General features: G+C 47.8%; 2 protein-coding genes across 3 annotated transcripts in view; one reads left to right on the top strand and one right to left on the bottom strand.

The window, feature by feature from the left end:
* The window catches only part of LOC144593236 (D-serine dehydratase), a 555040-nt gene that overhangs the window by 335029 nt on the left and 200204 nt on the right, over positions 1-19807 (top strand). The gene's annotated exons all lie outside the window — the stretch shown is intronic.
* The window catches only part of nbeal2 (neurobeachin-like 2), a 147645-nt gene continuing 144632 nt past the window's right edge, over positions 16795-19807 (bottom strand). Inside the window, 2 exon segments of the mRNA XM_078398453.1 lie at positions 16795-17727; positions 19251-19386. Coding sequence (XP_078254579.1) covers positions 17599-17727; positions 19251-19386 — 265 coding nt within the window. The 3' untranslated portion in view covers positions 16795-17598.

Raw genomic sequence — 19807 nt, 5'->3', positions numbered from 1 at the left:
CTTTGGATGTTACTGATTGAATATTTGCACTAGAGATCCACTCAGTATCTGGCCAATTGATCATATTTAATGAACAATAGACAATAGGTGCAGGAGTAGGCCATTCGGCCCTTCGAGCCAGCACCACCATTCAATGTGATCAAGGCTCAATCAGTGCCCCGTTCCTGCCTTCTCCCCATACCCCCTGACTCCGCTATCCTTAAGAGCTCTATCTAGCTCTCTCTTGAATGCATTCAGAGAATTGGCCTCCACTGCCTTCTCAGAAAGCCTTTGATAAGGTCACACACAGGAGATTGGTGGGCAAAATTAGAGCACACGGTATTGGGGGTAGGGTATTGACATGGATAGAGAATTGGTTGGCAGACAGGAAGCAAAGAGTAGGAGTAAACGGGTCCTTTTCAGAATGGCAGGCAGTGGCGAGTGGAGTGCCGCAAGGCTCGGTGTTGGGGCCGCAACTGTTTACCATATATATTAATGATTTGGATGATGGAATTAGAAGTAACACTAGCAAGTTTGGGAATGACACAAAGCTGGGTGAACTGTGTGAACTGCGAAGAGGATGTTAGGAGGTTGCAGGGTGATTTGGACAGGTTGAGTGAGTGGGCAGATGCGTGGCAGATGCAGTATAATGTAGATAAATGTGAGGTTATCCACTTTGGTGGCAAAAACAAGGAGGCAGATTATTATCTCAATGGTGTCAGATTAGGTAAAGGGGAAGTGTAGAGACCTGGGTGTCCTTGTACACCAGTCACCGAAAGTAAGTGTGCAGGTACAGCAGGCTGTGAAGAAAGCTAATAGCATGTTGGCCTTCATAACAAGGATTTGAGTATAGGAGTAAAGAGGTCCTTCTGCAGTTGTATACAGCCCTGGTGAGACCATATCTGGAGTATTGTGTGAGTTTTGGTCTCCTAATTTGAGGAAGGACTTCCTTGCTATTGAGGCAGTGCAGCGTAGGTTCACCAGGTTAATCCCCGGGATGGCGGGACTGTCATATGAGGAAAGATTGGAACGACTGGGCTTGTATTCACTGGAGTTTAGAAGGATGAGAGGGGATCTTATAGAGACGTATAAAATTATGAAAGGACTGGACAAGCTAGATGAAGGAAACATGTTCCCAATGTTGGGGGAGTCCAGAACCATGGGCCACACAATCTAAGAATAAAGGGGAGGCCATTTAAAACTGAGGTGAGAAGGAACTTTTTCACCCAGAGAGTTGTGAATTTGTGGAATTCTCTTCCACAGAGGGCAGTGGAGGCCAATTCACTGGATGAATTTAAAAGAGAGTTAGATAGAGCTCTAGGGGCTAGTGGAATCAAGGGATATGGGGAGAAGGCAGGCACGGGTTACTGATTGTAGATGATCAGCCACGATCACAATGAATGGCGGTGCTGGCTCGAAGGGCCAAATGGCCTCCTCTGCACCTATTTTCTATGTTTCTATGTTTCTATGGTCTGTCCTCAGCAGAGGTCTCACCTTTGTTCCCCTCTGCCCCCACCTCAACGAGTTCTGGGTCCGCCATGACGTGGAGCTCTTCTTCCGTCACCTCCGCCTCTGAGCCTTTCTCTATGGGAAGGGGTCCTTACCACCCAGTGATGACCCCTTCTCCCGTCTCCACCGGTCCCTCCCCTCTTGAACGTCCCAGAACTGTCCTTCCGCCCTCAGCAAAGCGGTACAGGTCCATAAAAACTCACACCGCAAGACTAACCAACAGTTTCCACCCTAAGGCCTTCACCACCCTGAACTCTACACTGAAAGCAGAAGTAGACAATATTTATACTGTACAATACCTACCTCTGTGCAATATCGATATATTCATTTATAATACTTATTTTTATAATACTATTCTGTGCAATACCTTATATTCTGACAAGGTGCAATATCGTACATTCTGATAAGTGTGCATACGTTAGGCATATTGTGCATGCGTGTGTGAATCTGTGTGTGTGTGTGTCACAGTGTGCGCACGTGAGTGAACAGTTTTTATTTTCCTCACACTTTTACTGTTATTTTATTGTTATTTTATATCTTGTATATTTGAGCTCCCCTCAGGCATGGCACCTGGATTTCGTTGTAATAGACAATAGACAATAGGTGCAGGAGGAGGCCATTCGGCCCTTCGAGCCAGCACCGCCATTCAATTTGATCATTGCTGATCATTCTCAATCAGTTCCCCGTTCCTGCCTTCTCCCCGTACCCCCTGACTCCGCTATCCTTAAGAACTCTATCTAGCTCTCTCTTGAATGCATTCAGAGAATTGGCCTCCACTGCCTTCTGAGGCAGAGAATTCCACAGATTCACAACTCTCTTTCTGAAAAAGTTTTTCCTCATCTCAGTTCTAAATGGCCTACCCCTTATTCTTAAACTGTGGCCCCTGGTTCTGGACTCCCCCAACATGTTTCCTGCCTCTAACGTGTCCAACCCCTTAATAATCTTATACGTTTCGATAAGATCTCCTCTCATCCTTCTAAATTCCAGTGTATACAAGCCTAGTCACTCCAGTCTTTCAACATATGATAGTCCCGCCATTCCGGGAATTAACCTAGTAAACCTACGCTGCACGCCCTCAATAGCAAGAATACCCTTCCTCAAATTTGGAGACCAAAACTGCACACAGTACTCCAGGCGCGGTCTCACTAGGGCCCTGCACAACTGCAGAAGGACCTCTTTGCTCCTATACTCAACTTGTCTTGTTATGAAGGCCAACATTCCATTGGCTTTCTTCACTGCCTGCTGTACCTGCATGCTTCCATTCAGTGACTGATGCACTAGGACACCCAGATCTCGTTGTACGTCCCCTTTTCCTAACTTGACACCATTCAGATAATACTATGCCTTCCTATTCTTACCACCAAAGTGTATGCACCACTACAGTGACAACAAAGAAATTTGATTTGATTTGATTCTGCCCTCTCCAGACCTCTTTATTTCTAACTGCTGGCATGACGTCAACCGTCTCAACTTTTCCACTCCCCTTACCTACTCCAGCCTCACCCCCTCTGAGCGTACAGCCTTCCTCTCACTCCACAGTAAGCATGCAGGTAATGAAAGTAAAGATGCAGGTACAGCAGGCAGTGAAGAAAGCTAATGGCATGTTGGCCTTCATTGCGAGAGGATTTGAGTATAGGAGCAAAGAGGTCCTTCTGCAGTTGTACAGGGCCCTATTGAGACCACATCTGGAGTATTGTGTGCAGTTTTGGTCTCCTAATTTGAGGAAGGACGTCCTTGCATTTGAGGCAGTGCAGCGTAGGTTCACCAGGTTAATCCCCGGGATGGCGGGTTTGTCATATGAGAAAAGATTGGAAAGACCGGGCTTGTATTCACTGGAGTTTAGAAGGATGAGAGGGGATCTTATAGAGACGTATAAAATTATGAAAGGACTGGACAAGCTAGATGCAGGAAAAATGTTCCCAATGTTGGGGGAGTCCAGAACCAGGGGCCACAGTCTTAGAATAAAGGGGAGGCCATTTAAAACTGAGATGAGAAGAAACTTTTCCACCCAGAGAGTTGTGAATTTGTGGAATTCTCTGCCACAGAGGGCAGTGGAGGCCAATTCACTGGATGAATTTAAAAGAGAGTTAGATAGAGGGCTAGTGGAATCAAGGGATATGGGGAGAAGGCAGGCACGGGTTACTGATTGTGGATGATCAGCCATGATCACAATGAATGGCGGTGCTGGCTCGAAGGGCCGAATGGCCTCCTCTTGCACTCATTGTCTATTGTCTATTGTCTACTCTACTCGTTAGTTAATTAGTTGAATGGCTAATCTTATCAAGAGGAGGAAATTTGTCTATGGCTTCATAGCACTGAACAGAAAGCCGCACAGATGTTTCTCTGTACTTTTCTCTTGACTTTTTTAAAGAAAAGGAGGAAACGAGAGAGGTGGCACTAGAGACGGAATCACAAAATTACACCAAAAGAGGAAAAGAAACGGCAAAAATGAGGAATTGGGAATTAGCAAAAGTCAAAAAATGAATTTCAACAGCTTTAGAAATCTGCCCAGTCTGTGCGCAACATCATAGCTTCTCACCAATGCCTGTACTTCCTCAGGGGACTAACGGAATTCAGCATGTCTCCAATGACTCTTACAAACTTCTACAGATGCACCCGTAGAAAGCTCACTGTTGGGTTGTGTCACAGCCTGGTCTGGGAACCGTTCTGCCCAAGACCGCAAGAAATTGCAGACAGTCGTGGATGTAGACCAGTCCGTCGCACAGACCAGACTCCCCGCCATCGACTCCATCTACACTTTATGTTCATAAGTGATAGGAGCAGGATTAGGCCCTTCGGCCCATCAAGTCTATAAGATCTGGGTGTCCAAGTGCAGCAGTCACTGAAAGGAAGCATGCAGGTACAGCAGGCAGTGAAGAAAGCCAATGGAATGTTGGCCTTCATAACAAGAGGAGTTGAGTATAGGAGCAAAGAGGACCTTCTGCAGTTGTACAGGGCCCTAGTGAGACCACACCTGGAGTACTGTGTGCAGTTTTGGTCTCCAAATTTGAGGAAGGACATTCTTGCTATTGATGGCGTGCAGCGTAGGTTTGCTAGGTTAATTCCCGGAATGGCGGGACTGTCATAAGTTGAAAGACTGGAGCGACTAGGCTTGTATACACTGGAGTTTAGAAGGATGAGAGGAGATCTTATCAAAACGTATAACATTATTAAGGGGTTGGACACGTTAGTGGCAGGAAACATGTTCCCAATGTTGGGGGAGTCCTGAACAAGGGGCCACAGTTTAAGAATAAGGGGTAGGCCATTTAGAACTGAGATGAGGAAAAACTTTTTCATGGCGGTGCTTGCTCGAAGGGCCGAATGGCCTCCTCCTGCACCTATTGTCTATTGTCCATTGTCTCCTCCGCCACTCAATCATGGCTGATCTATCTCTCCCTCCGAACCCTATTCTCCCGACTTCTCCCCATAACCCCTGACACATGTACTTCACGTTGCCTCAGGAAAGCAGCCATTATAATGAAATACTTTTTTAATCGTTCATTCCCTCTTCTCCCTGCCCCCGCTGGGCAGAAGACACAAAAGCTTGAAAGCTCGCACCACCAGATTCAAGAGCAATTTCTTCCCCCCTCTTCTCACAAAAAGCAGTGGACACGGTGGCGCGGCGGTAGAGTTGCTGCCTCACAGCGGCAGAGACCTGGGTTCAATCCTGCGCAGAGTTTGCACGTTCTCCCCGTGACCGCGTGGGTTTCCTCTGGGTGCTCCGGTTTCCTCCCACACTCCAAAGACATGCAAGTTTGAAACATAGAAAAATAGGTGCAGGAGTAGGCCATTCGGCCCTTCAAGCCAGCACTGCCATTCAATATGATCATGAATGATAAACTAAAATCAGTACCCCGTTCCTGCTTTTACCCATATCCCTTGATTCCTTTAGCCCTAAGAGCTAAATCTAACTCTCTCTTGAATACATCCAGTGAATTGGCATCCACTGCATTCTGTGGCAGAGAATTCCACAGATTCACAACTCTGCCTGAAAATGTTTTTCCTCATCTCAGTCCTAAATGGCCTCCCTCTTAATCTTAAGCTGTGACCCCTGGTTCTGGACTCCACCAACATCGGGAACATTTTTCCTGCATCTAGCCTGTCCAATCCTTTAAGCATTTTATATTCCAGTGAATACAAGCCCAGTCGACCCATTCTTTCATCATATGTCAGTCCCGCCGTCCCGGGAATTAACCTGGTGAACCTACGCTACACTTCCTCAATAGCAATAATGTCCTTCCTCAAATTAGGAGACCAAAACTGCACACAATACTCCAGGTGCAGTAGGATCTCCTTGCCCCTAAACTCAAATCCTCTCGCAATGAAGGCCAACATGCCATTAGCTGTCTTCACTGCTTGCTGTACCTGCATGCTTACTTTCGGTGACTGATGTACAAGCCCACCCAGGTCTTGTTGCACCTCCCTTTCTCCTAATCTGACACCATTCAGATAATAATCTGCCTTCCTGTTCTTGCCACCAAAGTGGATAACCTCACATTTATCCACATTATACTGCATCTGCCATGCATCTGCCCACTCACACAACTTGTCCCTGTCACCCTGCAACCTCATAGCATCGTCCTCGCAGCTCACCCTGCCACCCAGCTTTGTGTCATCTGCAAACTTGGAGATGTCACATTTAATTCCCTCGTCTAAATTGTTAATATATATTGTAAATAACAGGGGTCCCAGCACCAAGCCTTGCGGCACCCCATTTAGTCACTGCCTGCCATTCAGAAATGGAACCCCAATCTTTGCTTCCTGTCTGCCAACCAGTTCTCCATCCATGCAAATACCCTACCCCCAATACCATGTGCTCTAAGTGTGCACACTCATCTCTTGTGTGGGGCCTTGTCAAAGGCTTTTTGAAAGTCCAGATACACTAGGGGCAATTGTAAGTTTATTAGCTTCTGTAAATTTCCCCTAGTGTGCCGGATAGAACTAGTGTGCAGGGTGATCGTTGATCAGTGCAGACATGGTGTGCCGGTACCTCAAAACTAAACTGCCCGGTCCATCATGGATACTGACCTCCTCAGCATCAAAAGGATTTACAGGAGGCGCTACCTCAAACAGGCAGTCAATAGACAATAGGTGCAGGAATAGGCCATTCGGCCCTTCGAGCCAGCACCGCCATTCAATGTGATCATGGCTGATCATTCTCAATCAGTACCCCGTTCCTGCCTTCTCCCCATACCCCCTGACTCCACTATCCTTAAGAGCTCTATCTAACTCTCTCTTGAAAGCATCCAGGGATCTGTGGATCTGTAAATCCACAGATTTACAACTCTCTGACTGAAAAAGTTTTTCCTCATCTCAGTTCTAAATGGCCTACCCATTTATGGCAATAATGGCCTACCCATTATTCTTAAACTGTGGCCCCTGGTTCTGGACTCCCCCAACATTGGGAACATGTTTCCTGTTTTGGTGGGCCTGTACCTTTAACGGATACTGACCTCCCCAGCATCAGAAGGATTTACTGGAGTCGCTACCTCAAACAGGCAGCCAGCATCATCAGAGACCCACACCACCCTGGCCAGGCTCTCATTTCACTCCTGCCATCGGGAAGAAGGTGCAGGAGCCGGAAAACCATGACCACCAGGTTCAGGAACAGCTTCTTCCCAACAACCATGAGGAAGGCAGAGTATTATCTGAATGCTGTCAAATTAGGAACAGGGGACGTACAACGAGATCTGGGTGTCCTAGTGCATCAGTCACTGAAAGGAAGCATGCAGGTACAGCAGGCAGTGAAGAAAGCCAATGGAATGTTGGCCTTCATAACAAGAGGAGTTGAGTATAGGAGCAAAGAGGTCCTTCTGCAGTTGTACAGGGCTCTAGTGAGACCGCACCTGGAGTACTGTGAGCAGTTTTGGTCTCCAAATTTGAGGAAGGATATTCTTGCCATTGAGGGCGTGCAGCGTAGGTTTACTAGGTTAATTCCCGGAATGGCGGGACTGTCATATGTTGAAAGACTGGAGCGACTAGGCTTGTATACACTGGAATTTAGAAGGATGAGAGGAGATCTTATCGAAACGTATAAGATTATTAAGGGGTTGGACACGTTAGAGGCAGGAAACATGTTCCCAATGTTGGGGGAGTCCAGAACAAGGGGCCACAGTTTAAGAATAAGGGGTAGGCCATTTAGAACTGAGATGAGGAAAAACTTTTTCAGTCAGAGAGTTGTGAATCTGTGGAATTCTCTGCCTCAGAAGGCAGTGGAGGCCAATTCTCTGAATGCATTCAAGAGAGAGCTAGATAGAGCTCTTAAGGATAGCGGAGTCAGGGGGTATGGGAAGAAGGCAGGAACGGGGTACTGATTGAGAATGATCAGCCATGATCACATTGAATGGTGGTGCTGGCTCGAAGGGCCGAATGGCCTCCTCCTCCACCTATTGTCTATTGTCTATTGCCATTAAACAATATGAACTCAACCGAACTACGAACAAAACTGCTTTAATTGCACTCGGTACTTTGGGCTTTGCTTTGTTTTTCTGTCATCATATGTCAGTACCCGCCATCCCAGCACAGTAATTTAATTATTGAACTTTTTTAATGTTTGTGTGTTAAGTTATGGTTTAGTTTAGAGATACAGCGCGGAAACAGGCCCTTTGGTCCACCGAATCCACGCCGACCAGCGATCCCCGCACACTAACACTATCCTACACACACCAGGGACAATTTACATTCATACCAAGCCAATTAACCTACAAACTTGCACGTCTTTGGAATGTGGGAGGAAACTAAAGATCTCGGAGAAAACCCACGCAGGTCACGGGGAGAACGTACAAACTCTGTACAGACAGCGCCCGTAGTCGGGATTGAACCCGGGTCTCCGGCGCTGTAAGGCAGCAACTCTACCGCCGTGCCACCCTAATTTTATGTTATGTCACGTTATGTTAAGGGTGTCAGAGGTTATGGGGCAAAGGCAGGAGATTGGGGTTAAGAGGGATAGATAGATCAGCCATGATTGAATAGTGGTGTAGATTTAATGGGCTGAATGGCCTAATTCTGCTCCAAGAACTTATGAACTTGTTGTCTATTTAGTACTGTGTTTGCAAACCTACTGTGCTGCTGTAAGTAATAATGTAATAGTTCCATTGACAATAAACACTCTTGACCCCTATCAGGCTTCCGAATGGTCCATACTGTCCGATTCACCTCTACCCCATTCCGGACATTGGACCTTGTCTCTGGAACTGATGCGCTACAATTAGGGTTGTCCCGTATTAGCCGGGACATCCCGTATTTTGGGCTAAATTGGTTTGTCCCGTACGGGACCGCCCTTGTCCCGTATTAGGTCCGGGGGGGTGCTGTGGCCTCGGATGCTGTGGGCCCGGATGCTGTGGGCCCGGACGCTGTGGGCCCGGGCGCTGTAGGCCCGGATGCCGTGGGCCCGGACGCTGTAGGCCCGGACACTGTAGGCCCGGACACTGTAGGCCTGGACGCTGTGGGCCCGGATGCTGTGGGCCCGGACGCTGTGGGCCCGGACGCTGTGGGTCCGGACGCTGTAGACCCGGACGCTGTGGGCCCGGACGCTGTAGGCCCGGACGCTGTAGACGCGGACACTGTAGGCCCGGACACGGTAGGCCCGGACGCTGTAGGTCCAGACGCTGTAGGCCCGGACGCGGTGGGCCCGGACGCTGTAGGCCCGGACGCTGTAGGTCCAGACGCTGTAGGCCCGGACGCTGTGGGCCCGGACGCTGTAGGCCCGGACGCTGTAGGCCCGGACGCTGTAGGTCCGGACAGTGTAGGTCCGGAGGCCCGGGCACCACCTGACAGAGGTTGCCATTGGCGGTGCGGGAGCACGTGGCCGCTGGCTGGGTGAGGTCACGTGGGGCGCGGGGCGGTGACGTCACCTTGTCCCTTATTTGGGAGTGAGATAGTTGGCAACCCCTAGCTACAATGCTGAGAACTATATTCTGCACTCTGGTATTTTGCTCTTTATTTTTTCTATCTATCTGTTGCACTTGTGAATGGCTTGGTCGTATTCAGGGACAGTTTTCTCCGATTTATTTGGATACCAAGCAAACATAAGGTTTTCACTGTATCTCAACAATAAAACCAGTACCAAGGAATAAAAAGACGACCAAAACTGGCATTTTTTAAAAATACATTATTTCCACGTATATTTTCAGTGTTTTTCTCCAAAGCAAAAGTTTCAGGTCACAAGCAGTAAGAGAACAATCGCAAGTCAATAAAAGGCCATTGCTTTATACCAGATGCTCCTCAGTACACCATGGTGTTCGGTCCCGAGAAACCCATCGGAAACCGAACATATTGTAAGTCGAAATGCATTGTAATACGTGTGATCACGTGGCCAGCGGCTTGCTACGGCTGGCTGCACCATCGCAAAACCGAACTATCGCAAGTCGAAACATCGTAACCCAGGGAGCATCTTTGTACATTTAAGGCATTTTCTCCCTTTTTAAACAAAATCTCTCACACTCACTCTCTCTCTCTCTCTCTCTCTCTCTCTCTCTCTCTCTCTCTCTCTCTCTCTCTCGCACACATACGCACAAACACTACACACACACACACACACACACACACACAAATATAAAGTTAGGAAATTATTTCACCTCTACACGGATTCACTGAGATTCAGAAAAACTTGATCTCTCTGGAATGTATTCAGTAAAAGTCTTCTTTGCAGTCAGGCAGTGGAATAAAGACAAATAGATGCATTTTAAAAAATAAATTTACAATTCAAGTTGCTGTTTTAACTCACCCCTGTTTCAAACATAATTCTGAGTGAAATTTGTCCTACTCCTTATTGTCTGATATTTAATGCAGTCCAATACCTCCCCCTCACATAATGTGACAACTTTCCAACCAAATTTTACTCCCTCAATCCACTCCCAACCTGCTCTGCTTTGTTGAGGTGTAATCTCACGACTGTCAACCGTTATTGAATTGATTGAAAGACACATCGTGGAAACAGGCCCTTCAGACCACCGAGTCCACGCCGACCATCAATCACCCGTTCACACTAGTTTAGTTTAGTTTAGAGATACAGTGCGGAAACAGGCCCTTCGGCCCACTGGGTCCGCGCCGACCAGAGATCCCCGCACGCTAACACTTAACCTACACCCACTAGGGACAATTTTTACATTTGCCCAGACAATTAACCTACAAACCTGCACGTCTTTGGAGTGTGGGAGGAAAACGAAGATCTCGGAGAAAACCCAGGCAGGTCACGGGGAGAACGTACAAACTCCGTACAGACGGCGCCCGTAGTTGGGATGGAACCCGGGTCTCCCGGCGCTGCATTCGCTGTAAGGCAGCAACTCTACCGCTGCGCCACTAGTTCTATGTTATCCCACTTTCTCTTCCACTCTGTACATGCTAGGTGCAATTTACAGAGGGCCCAATTAACTTACAAAACCCACAGGTCATTGGCACGTGGGAGGAAACCGGAGAACCAGGAGGAAACCCACACAATCACAGGGAGAACGTGCAAACTCCACCTGAGGTCAGGATGGGACCCGGGTTCCTGGCGCTAAGAGGCACGAAACATATAAGATTATTAAGGGGTTGGACACGTTAGAGGCAGGAAACATGTTCCCAATGTTGGGGGAGTCCAGAACCAGGGGCCACAGTTTAAGAATAAGGGGTAGGCCATTTAGAACTGAGATGAGAAAAAACTTTTTCAGTCAGAGAGTTGTGAATCTGTGGAATTCTCTGCCTCAGAAGGCAGTGGAGGCCAATTCTCTGAATGCATTCAAGAGAGAGCTGGATAGAGCTCTTAAGGATAGCGGAGTCAGGGGGTATGGGGAGAAGGCAGGAACAGGGTACTGATTGAGAATGATCAGCCATGATCACATTGAATGGCAGTGCTGGCTCGAAGGGCCAAATGGCCTCCTCCTGCACCTATTTTCTATGTTTCTAAAGGGCCGTATAGTGGCGCAGCGGTAGAGTTGTTGCCTCACAACACCAGAAACCTGGGTTTGTTCCTGACTACAGGTGCTGTCTGTACGGAGTTTGCACGTTCTCCCCGTGACCGCGTGGGTTTTCTCCGGGTTCTCCGGTTTCCTCCCACATCCTAAAGGCGCAAAGGCTTGCAGGTTAGTTGGCTTCTGTAAATTGTAAATTGTTCCAAGTACGCAGAGAGTGGATGAGAGAGTGGGATAACATAGAACTGGTGTGAACGGGGGGGGGGGGGGGGGGGGGGGGGTTGCTGGTCAGAGTGGACTCAGTGCGCTACCGGGCCAGTTGCCACACTATCCCTAAACTAAACTAAACTAAACCCAATGAAACAAATGTATATGTACAAACCAGAATGATAATGAACTGGGAGTGAAAGTCAGAGGTGATGATATAGCCAAAGACATGATACTATTGGCCCTCTGCAAGTGGAAGATCGGAGGACTGGTGAAGGTCGGGGTAGAAGGATTGCCGTTAGATGAAGCAACAAAACCAAATATTGCAGGTGGGTCTTGCCTCATTTCCCCACGAACCCGACTGAAATTGAAAAAAAAAACAAAACCTTGTCCCTCAAACTTACTTTAAAAGTTGAAACGTACTCAAAATACTCCTTGGAACTAACGGATTAACAAGCCGTACAGATCTATCACAGAAATGGAAATGGTTTGATGGTGTGTACAGAGAGGTGTTGGTGTGGAACACAGCGACAGAGACTGTGCCAGAGAGAGGTACCAAACTGGGGCAGACATGGAAATATTAGCCAGTCTCTCTGAAAAATGAAGAGGACCTCATTTGGATTTAAGGCTTATGTACAATTCTTCGGCTCCATCTCAGAAGCATTCACAATCAATGAAAAGTGCAAGACTAAAATATAGTAACCCCCTCGTTATAACAGACCATGTGGGAGGGGGAGAGATCGGTGTCCATTATTGCCGATTGTCCACTATAACTGAGTAAGGGATTCGCTCCAGCCACCGAGCGGTCACCCCGCGAAACCACGAGTTGTTTTCAAACATAAAGTTATATTTAACAGCTAAGAATGTATGTTTGTTACTGCATGCGAAAAACACCAAAGGCTGTTAGTTACCTTGTTTAATAAAGTGCCGATCGAGGCGATTGCTTGCCAATTTCAATGCCTTGGCAATTTCTACGCCTTGGCAATTTCAACGGCTTGCCAATTTCAAAGCCTTGCCAATTTCAACGCCTTGCCAATTTCAACGCCTTGGCAATTTCAATGCCTTGGGAATTTCAATGCCTTGGCAATATCCACGCCTTGGCAATTTCTATGCCTTGGCAATTTCAACGCCTTGGCAATTTCAACGCCTCGGCGATTTCAACGCCTTGGCAATTTCAACGCCGTGGCAATTTCAATGCCTTGGCAATTTCTACGCCTTGACAATTTCAACGTCTTGGCAATTTCAATGATTTGTCAATGTCAACAGCCTCCACAGTATAACTAGCAGCCTTGTGTTCTTAAACATGCAGTCCACTACAACCAAAATCCGTTCTTAAGAGGTCTGCAGTAACGAGGATATACTGTACATTAAGGCACTCATTATCTTGCAGCATCCACTCTTTCATTTCTCTGTTGAAGATGTGGATACAGAGTCTGGTGACTCCAGTCTCAGCCCAATGTCCACCTGTTTCAAACAGAGCTGAATTCGTCAGCATCAGAATTTTGTTTAAGATCAAGGCTTCCCTGATGAGTCCAATCCCATCCTCAAGTATATTCGGAAAGGGGAATATCGCTAAATCTCCCCTCACCTCCCTGACTGATCAAGATGGGTTGGGATAAATTGTGGATGTCTAATGTAATTGCACTTTGTCCGGCTGATTCAAATTAATCTGTACAAATGTTAGTTTAGTTTAGTTTAGAGATACAGCGTGGAAACAGGCCCTTCGGCCCACACCGACCAGCGATCCCCACGCATTAACGCTATCCTACACAAAAACTGGGGACAATTTACATTTATGCCAAGCCAATTAACCTACAAACCTGCACGTCTTTGGAGTGCGGGAGGATACTGAAGATTTCGGAGGTCACGGGGAGAACGTACAAACTCCGTGCAGACAGCACCCGTAGTCGGGATGGAACCCGGGTCTCCGGCGCTGCAAGCGTTGTAAGGCAGCAACTCTACCGCTGCGCCACCGTGACCGCCCTAATAAACAATGTCTTTCCCTGTAACCATTCAATCTGGATCCTGATGGAGTCAGGAAGCTATGTTCACATTTTTAGGTCCATTTTTTTCAGTTCCTAAAAATCTACTTAATATTTTTATTTAGAGATTACAGCGCAGAAACAGGTCCTTCCATCGATCCCCAGCACCATCCTACACACACACACACACACAATCGGGACAATTTTACCGGTCAATTACCCTACAAACCTGTACGTCTTTGGAGTGTGAGGGGAAACCGGAGCACCCGGAGAACACCCACGCAGGTCACTGGGTGAACGTACAAACTCCGTACAGACAGCACCCTTTTCCCACCCAGCTCTCTTTAGTCAGAGGGTGGTGAATCTGTGGAATTCTATGCCACAGAAGACAGTGGAGACCAAGTCAGTGGATATTTTTAAGGCAGAGGTAGATAGATTCTTGATTAGCACGGGTGTCAGGGGTTATGGGGAGTTGGCAGGAGAATGGGGTTAGGAGGGAGAGAGAGAGATCAGCCACGATTGAATGGCGGAGTAGACTTGATGGGTCGAATGGTCTAATTCAACTCCTGTTGCTTATGACCTGGCCTCTCCCCACTGGCTCCCTGTACAGTACAGAATCAACTTCAAGCTCCTCCTATTCACATACAAAGCCCTAAACGGGCTTGCCCCCCCCCATATCAAAAATCTTCTAACCCACCACTCTATCTCCAGGTCCCTCAGGTCGGCCGACTTGGGGCTACTCACTATCCCGCGGTCTAGGCTTAAGCTCAGGGGTGACCGCGCTTTTACGGTTGCAGTTCCAAGACTGTGGAACAGCATCCCTCTCCCCATCAGAACTGCCCCCCTCCATCGACTCCTTTAAGTCCAGGCTCAAACCTATTTCTACTCCCTAGCGTTTGAGGCCCTCTGAGGGGGCGCTGTGAACTGTTTATGTATGTGCTGTTATGTTTGTGTGCCATTGTATGTTCGTTTCTTAGTACCTGAACTGATGTACAACACTTTGGTCAACGTGGGTTGTTTTTAAATGTGCTATACAAATAAAATTGACTTGACTTGACTTGACCTTATGGCCACCCGTGGTCAGGATGGAACTTGGGTCTCTGGCGCTGTGAGGCAGCAACTCTACCGCTGCGCCACCGTGTTGCCCGTTTACATTTTAAATTTTACATATCCCTCCCAAAGATCCTTAACAGGAGCAGTGAAATATTCACACAGCATGTTGACAGTCCTGCAGCAAGAGTGAGTAGAAAGTCCTGCTATTGAGGGCGTGCAGCGTAGGGTCACGAGGTTAATTCCCGGAATGGCGGGACTGTCGTATGTTAAAAGACTGGAGCAGCTAGGCTTGTATACACTGGAATTTAGAAGGATGAGAGGGGATCTTATCGAAACGTATAAGATTATTAAGGGGTTGGACACGTTAGAGGCAGGAAACATGTTCCCAATGTTGGGGGAGTCCAGAACAAGGGGCCACAGTTTAAGAATAAGGGGTAGGTCATTTAGAACGGAGATGAGGAAAAACCTTTTCAGTCAGAGAGTTGTAAATCTGTGGAATTCTCTGCCTCAGAAGGCAGTGGAGGCCAATTCTCTGAATGCATTCAAGAGAGAGCTAGATAGAGCTCTTAAGGATAGCGGAGTCAGGGGGTATGGGGAGAAGGCAGGAACGGGGTACTGATTGAGAATGATCAGCCATGATCACATTGAATGGCGGTGCTGGCTCGAAGGGCCGAATGGCCTCCTCCTGCACCTATTGTCTATTGTCTAAAGTCAAGGTAAATCAAGAAATGGCGATGGAATGGTTTAGTTTTGAAAGAAGGTGGATTCCAACACGGACAGAGGTTTGGAACGTCCAGAGATCTAGAGCCTTTGATGAACACGCACTGCACGAGGATTGGGGTCAGTGTCCTTCGATGAAAGACAAACACTTTAGGAAGGTTGAGAGAAAATCATGTGGTTTTAGATTAAAACTTAGAAAGATTCGGGAAGGAAAGAAGGGAAGGGCGACACTGTGGCGCAGCGGTAGAGTTGCTGCCTCAACAGTACCAGAGACCTGGGTTCCATCCCGACCACGGGCTCTGTCTGTGCGGAGTTTGTACGCTCTCCCCGTCACCCGCGTGGGTTTTCTCCGAGATCATCAGTTTCCTCCCACACTCCAAAGACGTGCAGGTTTGTAGGTTAATTAGCTTTGGTTAAAAACCGTACATTGTCCCTGGTGTGTGGGCTAGTGCTGGTGCACTAAGCGTTTGCCGGTCGGCTCGGACCCGGTGGGTCGAAGAGCTTGTGTCCGCGCTGGATCGCTAAAGTCTAAAGGAAAGAACTAGTCATAAAACGTGAGGCAGAGTTGAATGGGTGAGGAACTGGAAACCGGATGGAAGAGATGATGTGCCATCTCCGGTCTAAAACTGGGATAAGGCACTGTTGTAATAATAATCACCTACTATGGAGATGTGAAGGGAGGAACTGCAGATGCTGGTTTACATCAAAGATGGACACAAAATGCTGGAGTAACTCAGCGGGACAGGCAGCAGCTCTGGAGAAAATGGATAATAGGTGACGTTTCGGAACACTTCTTCAGACTAAGTGTAGAGAAAAAGACGACCTATTCTTTTTCTCCAGAGATGCTGCCTGACCCACTGGAATTTAGAAGGATGAGAGGGGGATCTTATCGAAACGTATAAGATTATTAAGGGGTTGGACATGTTAGAGGCAGGAAACATGTTCTCAATGTTGGGGGAGTCCAGAACCAGGGGCCACAGTTTAAGAATAAGGGGTTGGCCATTCAGAACTGAGATGAGGAAAAACTTTTTCAGTCAGAGAGTTGTGAATCTGTGGAATTCTCTGCCTCAGAAGGCAGTGGAGGCCAATTCTCTGAATGTATTTAAGAGAGAGCTAGATAGAGCTCTTAAGGATAGCGGAGTCAGGGGGTATGGGGAGAAGGCAGGAACGGGGTACTGATTGAGAATGATCAGCCATGATCACATTGAATGGCGGTGCTGGCTCGAAGGGCCGAATGGCCTCCTCCTGCACCTACTGTTTATTGAATCGCTCCAGCATTTTGTGTCCATTTTTACAGATAACTGCACTTTTTGATACTGGTCAAAAACACATCAAGAGGGGATAATGCAGACAATTCTTCCTTGCCACAAGGAAGGAATGGACGATGGTCAACATACTAATACCTTGCTTGTAGCCTCCAAACATGAAGAGAGTGACAAATGGGTAGCTCGGTCTTTTTGGTGGAGTTGCAATGCAAACAAAAAGGGGGCAGGTTTCAATCAAACACAAGAACGGCATTGTCATGACACCAAAGTCCTCCCCAGTAATATCTTTTTCCAATCCAAAACTCACTTCTATCAGGCAGAAAGGGAGAGTAAATCAGCTCTGGAGTTCAGAGACGGTGAGTTCCGTCCAGAGCCCAACAGTAGATATGCACAGTGGGAAAATTCACAGCCAGAACGACCATAGACAACACGAGAACAATCGTCGTGTGACAAACCTCACCCGGTCAGAGAATCGATTCACAATCTCCAGCACGTTTAAGCTCGAACCATGTGACCTATTTGTGTTGATAACACTCCCAATGTGATCAAAAATAGGCAGAGATACAGATCAACTATTGAAAATAAATCTCCCCTCCTCTCAAAACATTAATCGAGTTATGAACCTCTCCATTCACCACATCACGCGACAAATTACAGTAGGTTGCACTGTGCAGATGGAAATCGCCAAAGACGGACAATACCCTGTGGAAAAGGTTTAAAAATCCTTGACTCGTTAAGGCATCTGACCCCTTTTTCCCACTTTTCTTGTAAACATTGAGCCCTTTAAAATCTTTCCGATTCATCCGGGTGCTTTGGTTGGTGAAAGCAGCTGTCCACGTGACTGAACAAGGCACACAACCTGCCTCTTCTCCCATCTTTCCAGCCCCGCTCAATCATTTCTTCTTGTAAATAAATAGAAATAAAGGGCTGGTTGTTTTTTTGTTGTTTTGCTGAATGTAACAGGAAGTAGATTGGCGGTGGAGTTCGGCGAACTCACGACTGATGCGGAGTTTTTACTTTGCGTTCAAGGTCCGTCTTGTTGTATTCCGTTTCCCCGGATGACACTTGGGAAATGCGTTTGGTGGAGCCCCACAACCTCCTGGTGAACTGCCCAGAACGCATCTGAAACAAACAAAGTGGACGCAAGTGAGACATCCTGCTCAGGGCAGCGCTAGAGTTGCTGCCTTACAGTACCAGAGACCCGGGTTCATAGATAATGATCACATTGAATGGCGGTGCTGGCTCGAAGGGCCGAATGGCACCTATTGTCTATTCTCTATTGTCTATAATAGGTGCAGGAGGAGGCCATTTGGCCATTCGATCCAGCACCGCCATTCATTGGGATCATGGCTGACCGTTCACAATTAGTAACCCGTGCCTGCCTTCTCCCCAGACCCCTTGATTCCCATAGCCCCCAGAGCTCTATCTAACTCTATCAGTCTGAAGAAGGGTCTCGACCTGAAATGTTGCCCATTCCTTCTCTCCCGAGATGCTGCCTGCCTGCTGAGTTACTCCAGCATTTTGTGAATAAATACCTTCGATTTGTTCCAGCATTTGCAGTTATTTTCTTATACTCTTAAATCCATGCAGTGAATTGGCCTCCAGTGCCCTCTGCGGCAGAGAATTCCGCAAATTCACAACTCTCTGGGTGAAAAAGGTTCTTCTCGCCTCAGTTTTAAATGTCCTCCCCTTTATTCTTAGACTGTGTGTGTGGCCCCTGGTTCTGGAGTGGCCCAACATTGGGAACATTTTTCCTGCATCTAGCTTGTCCAGTCCTTTCATAATTTTATACGTTCAATCCCGACTACGGGCGCTGCCTGTACGGAATTTGTACGTTCTCCCCGTGACCTGCGTGGGTTTTCTCCGAGATCTTCGGTTTCCTCCCACACTCCAAAGACGTGCAGGTTTGTAGACTTGGTGTAAAAGTGAATTGCCCCCAGTGTGTGTAGGATAGTGTCAGTGTGCGGGGATCGCTGGTCGGCGCGGACTCGGTGGCCCCAAGGGCCTGTTTCCGCGCTGTATCTCTAAACTAAACTAATTTATTTACGATCAATAACGTTTATCCCATTCACCTAAAAGGTGTTACAAGAGGTGTTGCCGTGCAGTGCGGTGGGGCAACGGTAGAGTTGCTGCCTTAAAGCGCTTGGGTTCAATCCGCACCGACCAGCGATCCACGCACACTAACACTATCCTACACCCGCTAGGGACAACTTTTACATTTACCAAGCCAATTTACCTACAAACCTGCACGTCTTTTGAGTGTGGGAGCAAACCGAAGATCTCGGAGAAATCCCACGCAGGTGAGGGGGAGAGCGTGCAAACTCCGTACAGACAGCGCCCGTAATCAGTCAGGATCTCTGGAGAAGTTGGGGGGGGGGGGAGTGTCAGGTTGTGGAGGGATATGGATCACGTGCAGGCAGATTCGAGTTGGTCTTGGCATCATGTTCAGCACGGACATTGTGGGCCGAAGGACCTGTTCCTGTGCTGTACTGTTCAATGTTTAATGTTCTGCTCTATGTTCTAATGTTCAATGTTACATGTTATACAAGGTCAGAAGGGATAGGAGTAGAATTAGGCTATTCGGCCCATCGTCTACTCCGCCATTCGATCATGGCTGGTCCTAACCCCATTACAGTTGGACTCACCTCAGAGGGTCTTCCTGATGCCACCACGATCAGCTTCCCATCGCTCAAACCGACAAGAATATGGCTGTTATCTTTGGTCACAGAGACGCAGTGGATCGGGACCTTCATGACCATTGGTTGCATGGCGCTCTTCAAACTGAGAACAAAAACAGGAATCAATTCACCTTACTGCACAGAACCAAGGTCACTTATTTTTGTTTACGTTCTCAGGAGCGTGAGTCGGCAGCCATGTCACTCCCTCAGTCCCGTAATACCATTCAAAATGATTCGCAGCCCAATTCTATTTATTCATATTTGGTCCACAGTTAGGGGTTGCCAACTATCTCACTCCCAAATAAGGGACAAAAGGTGACGTCACCGCCCCGCGCCCCACGTGACCTCACCCAGACAGCGGTCATGTGCTCCCACTCCACCAATGGCGGCAGCCCGGGCCGGGAGGCGGGTTGCTAAGCAACCTCCATTAAGTGGCGCCCCCTGTCCGGGCCTACAGTATCCGGGCCTATAGCGCCGCGCCCCCCCCCCCCCCCTCCGGGCCTAATGCGGGACAAGGGTGGTTC

The sequence above is a fragment of the Rhinoraja longicauda genome, chromosome 4 (genome assembly GCF_053455715.1).
Source record: "Rhinoraja longicauda isolate Sanriku21f chromosome 4, sRhiLon1.1, whole genome shotgun sequence".
NCBI classification, from domain to species: Eukaryota; Metazoa; Chordata; class Chondrichthyes; order Rajiformes; family Arhynchobatidae; genus Rhinoraja; species Rhinoraja longicauda.
The sequence above is the reverse complement of the archived record's forward strand: the minus strand, read 5'-3'. Positions and strand labels throughout refer to the sequence as shown.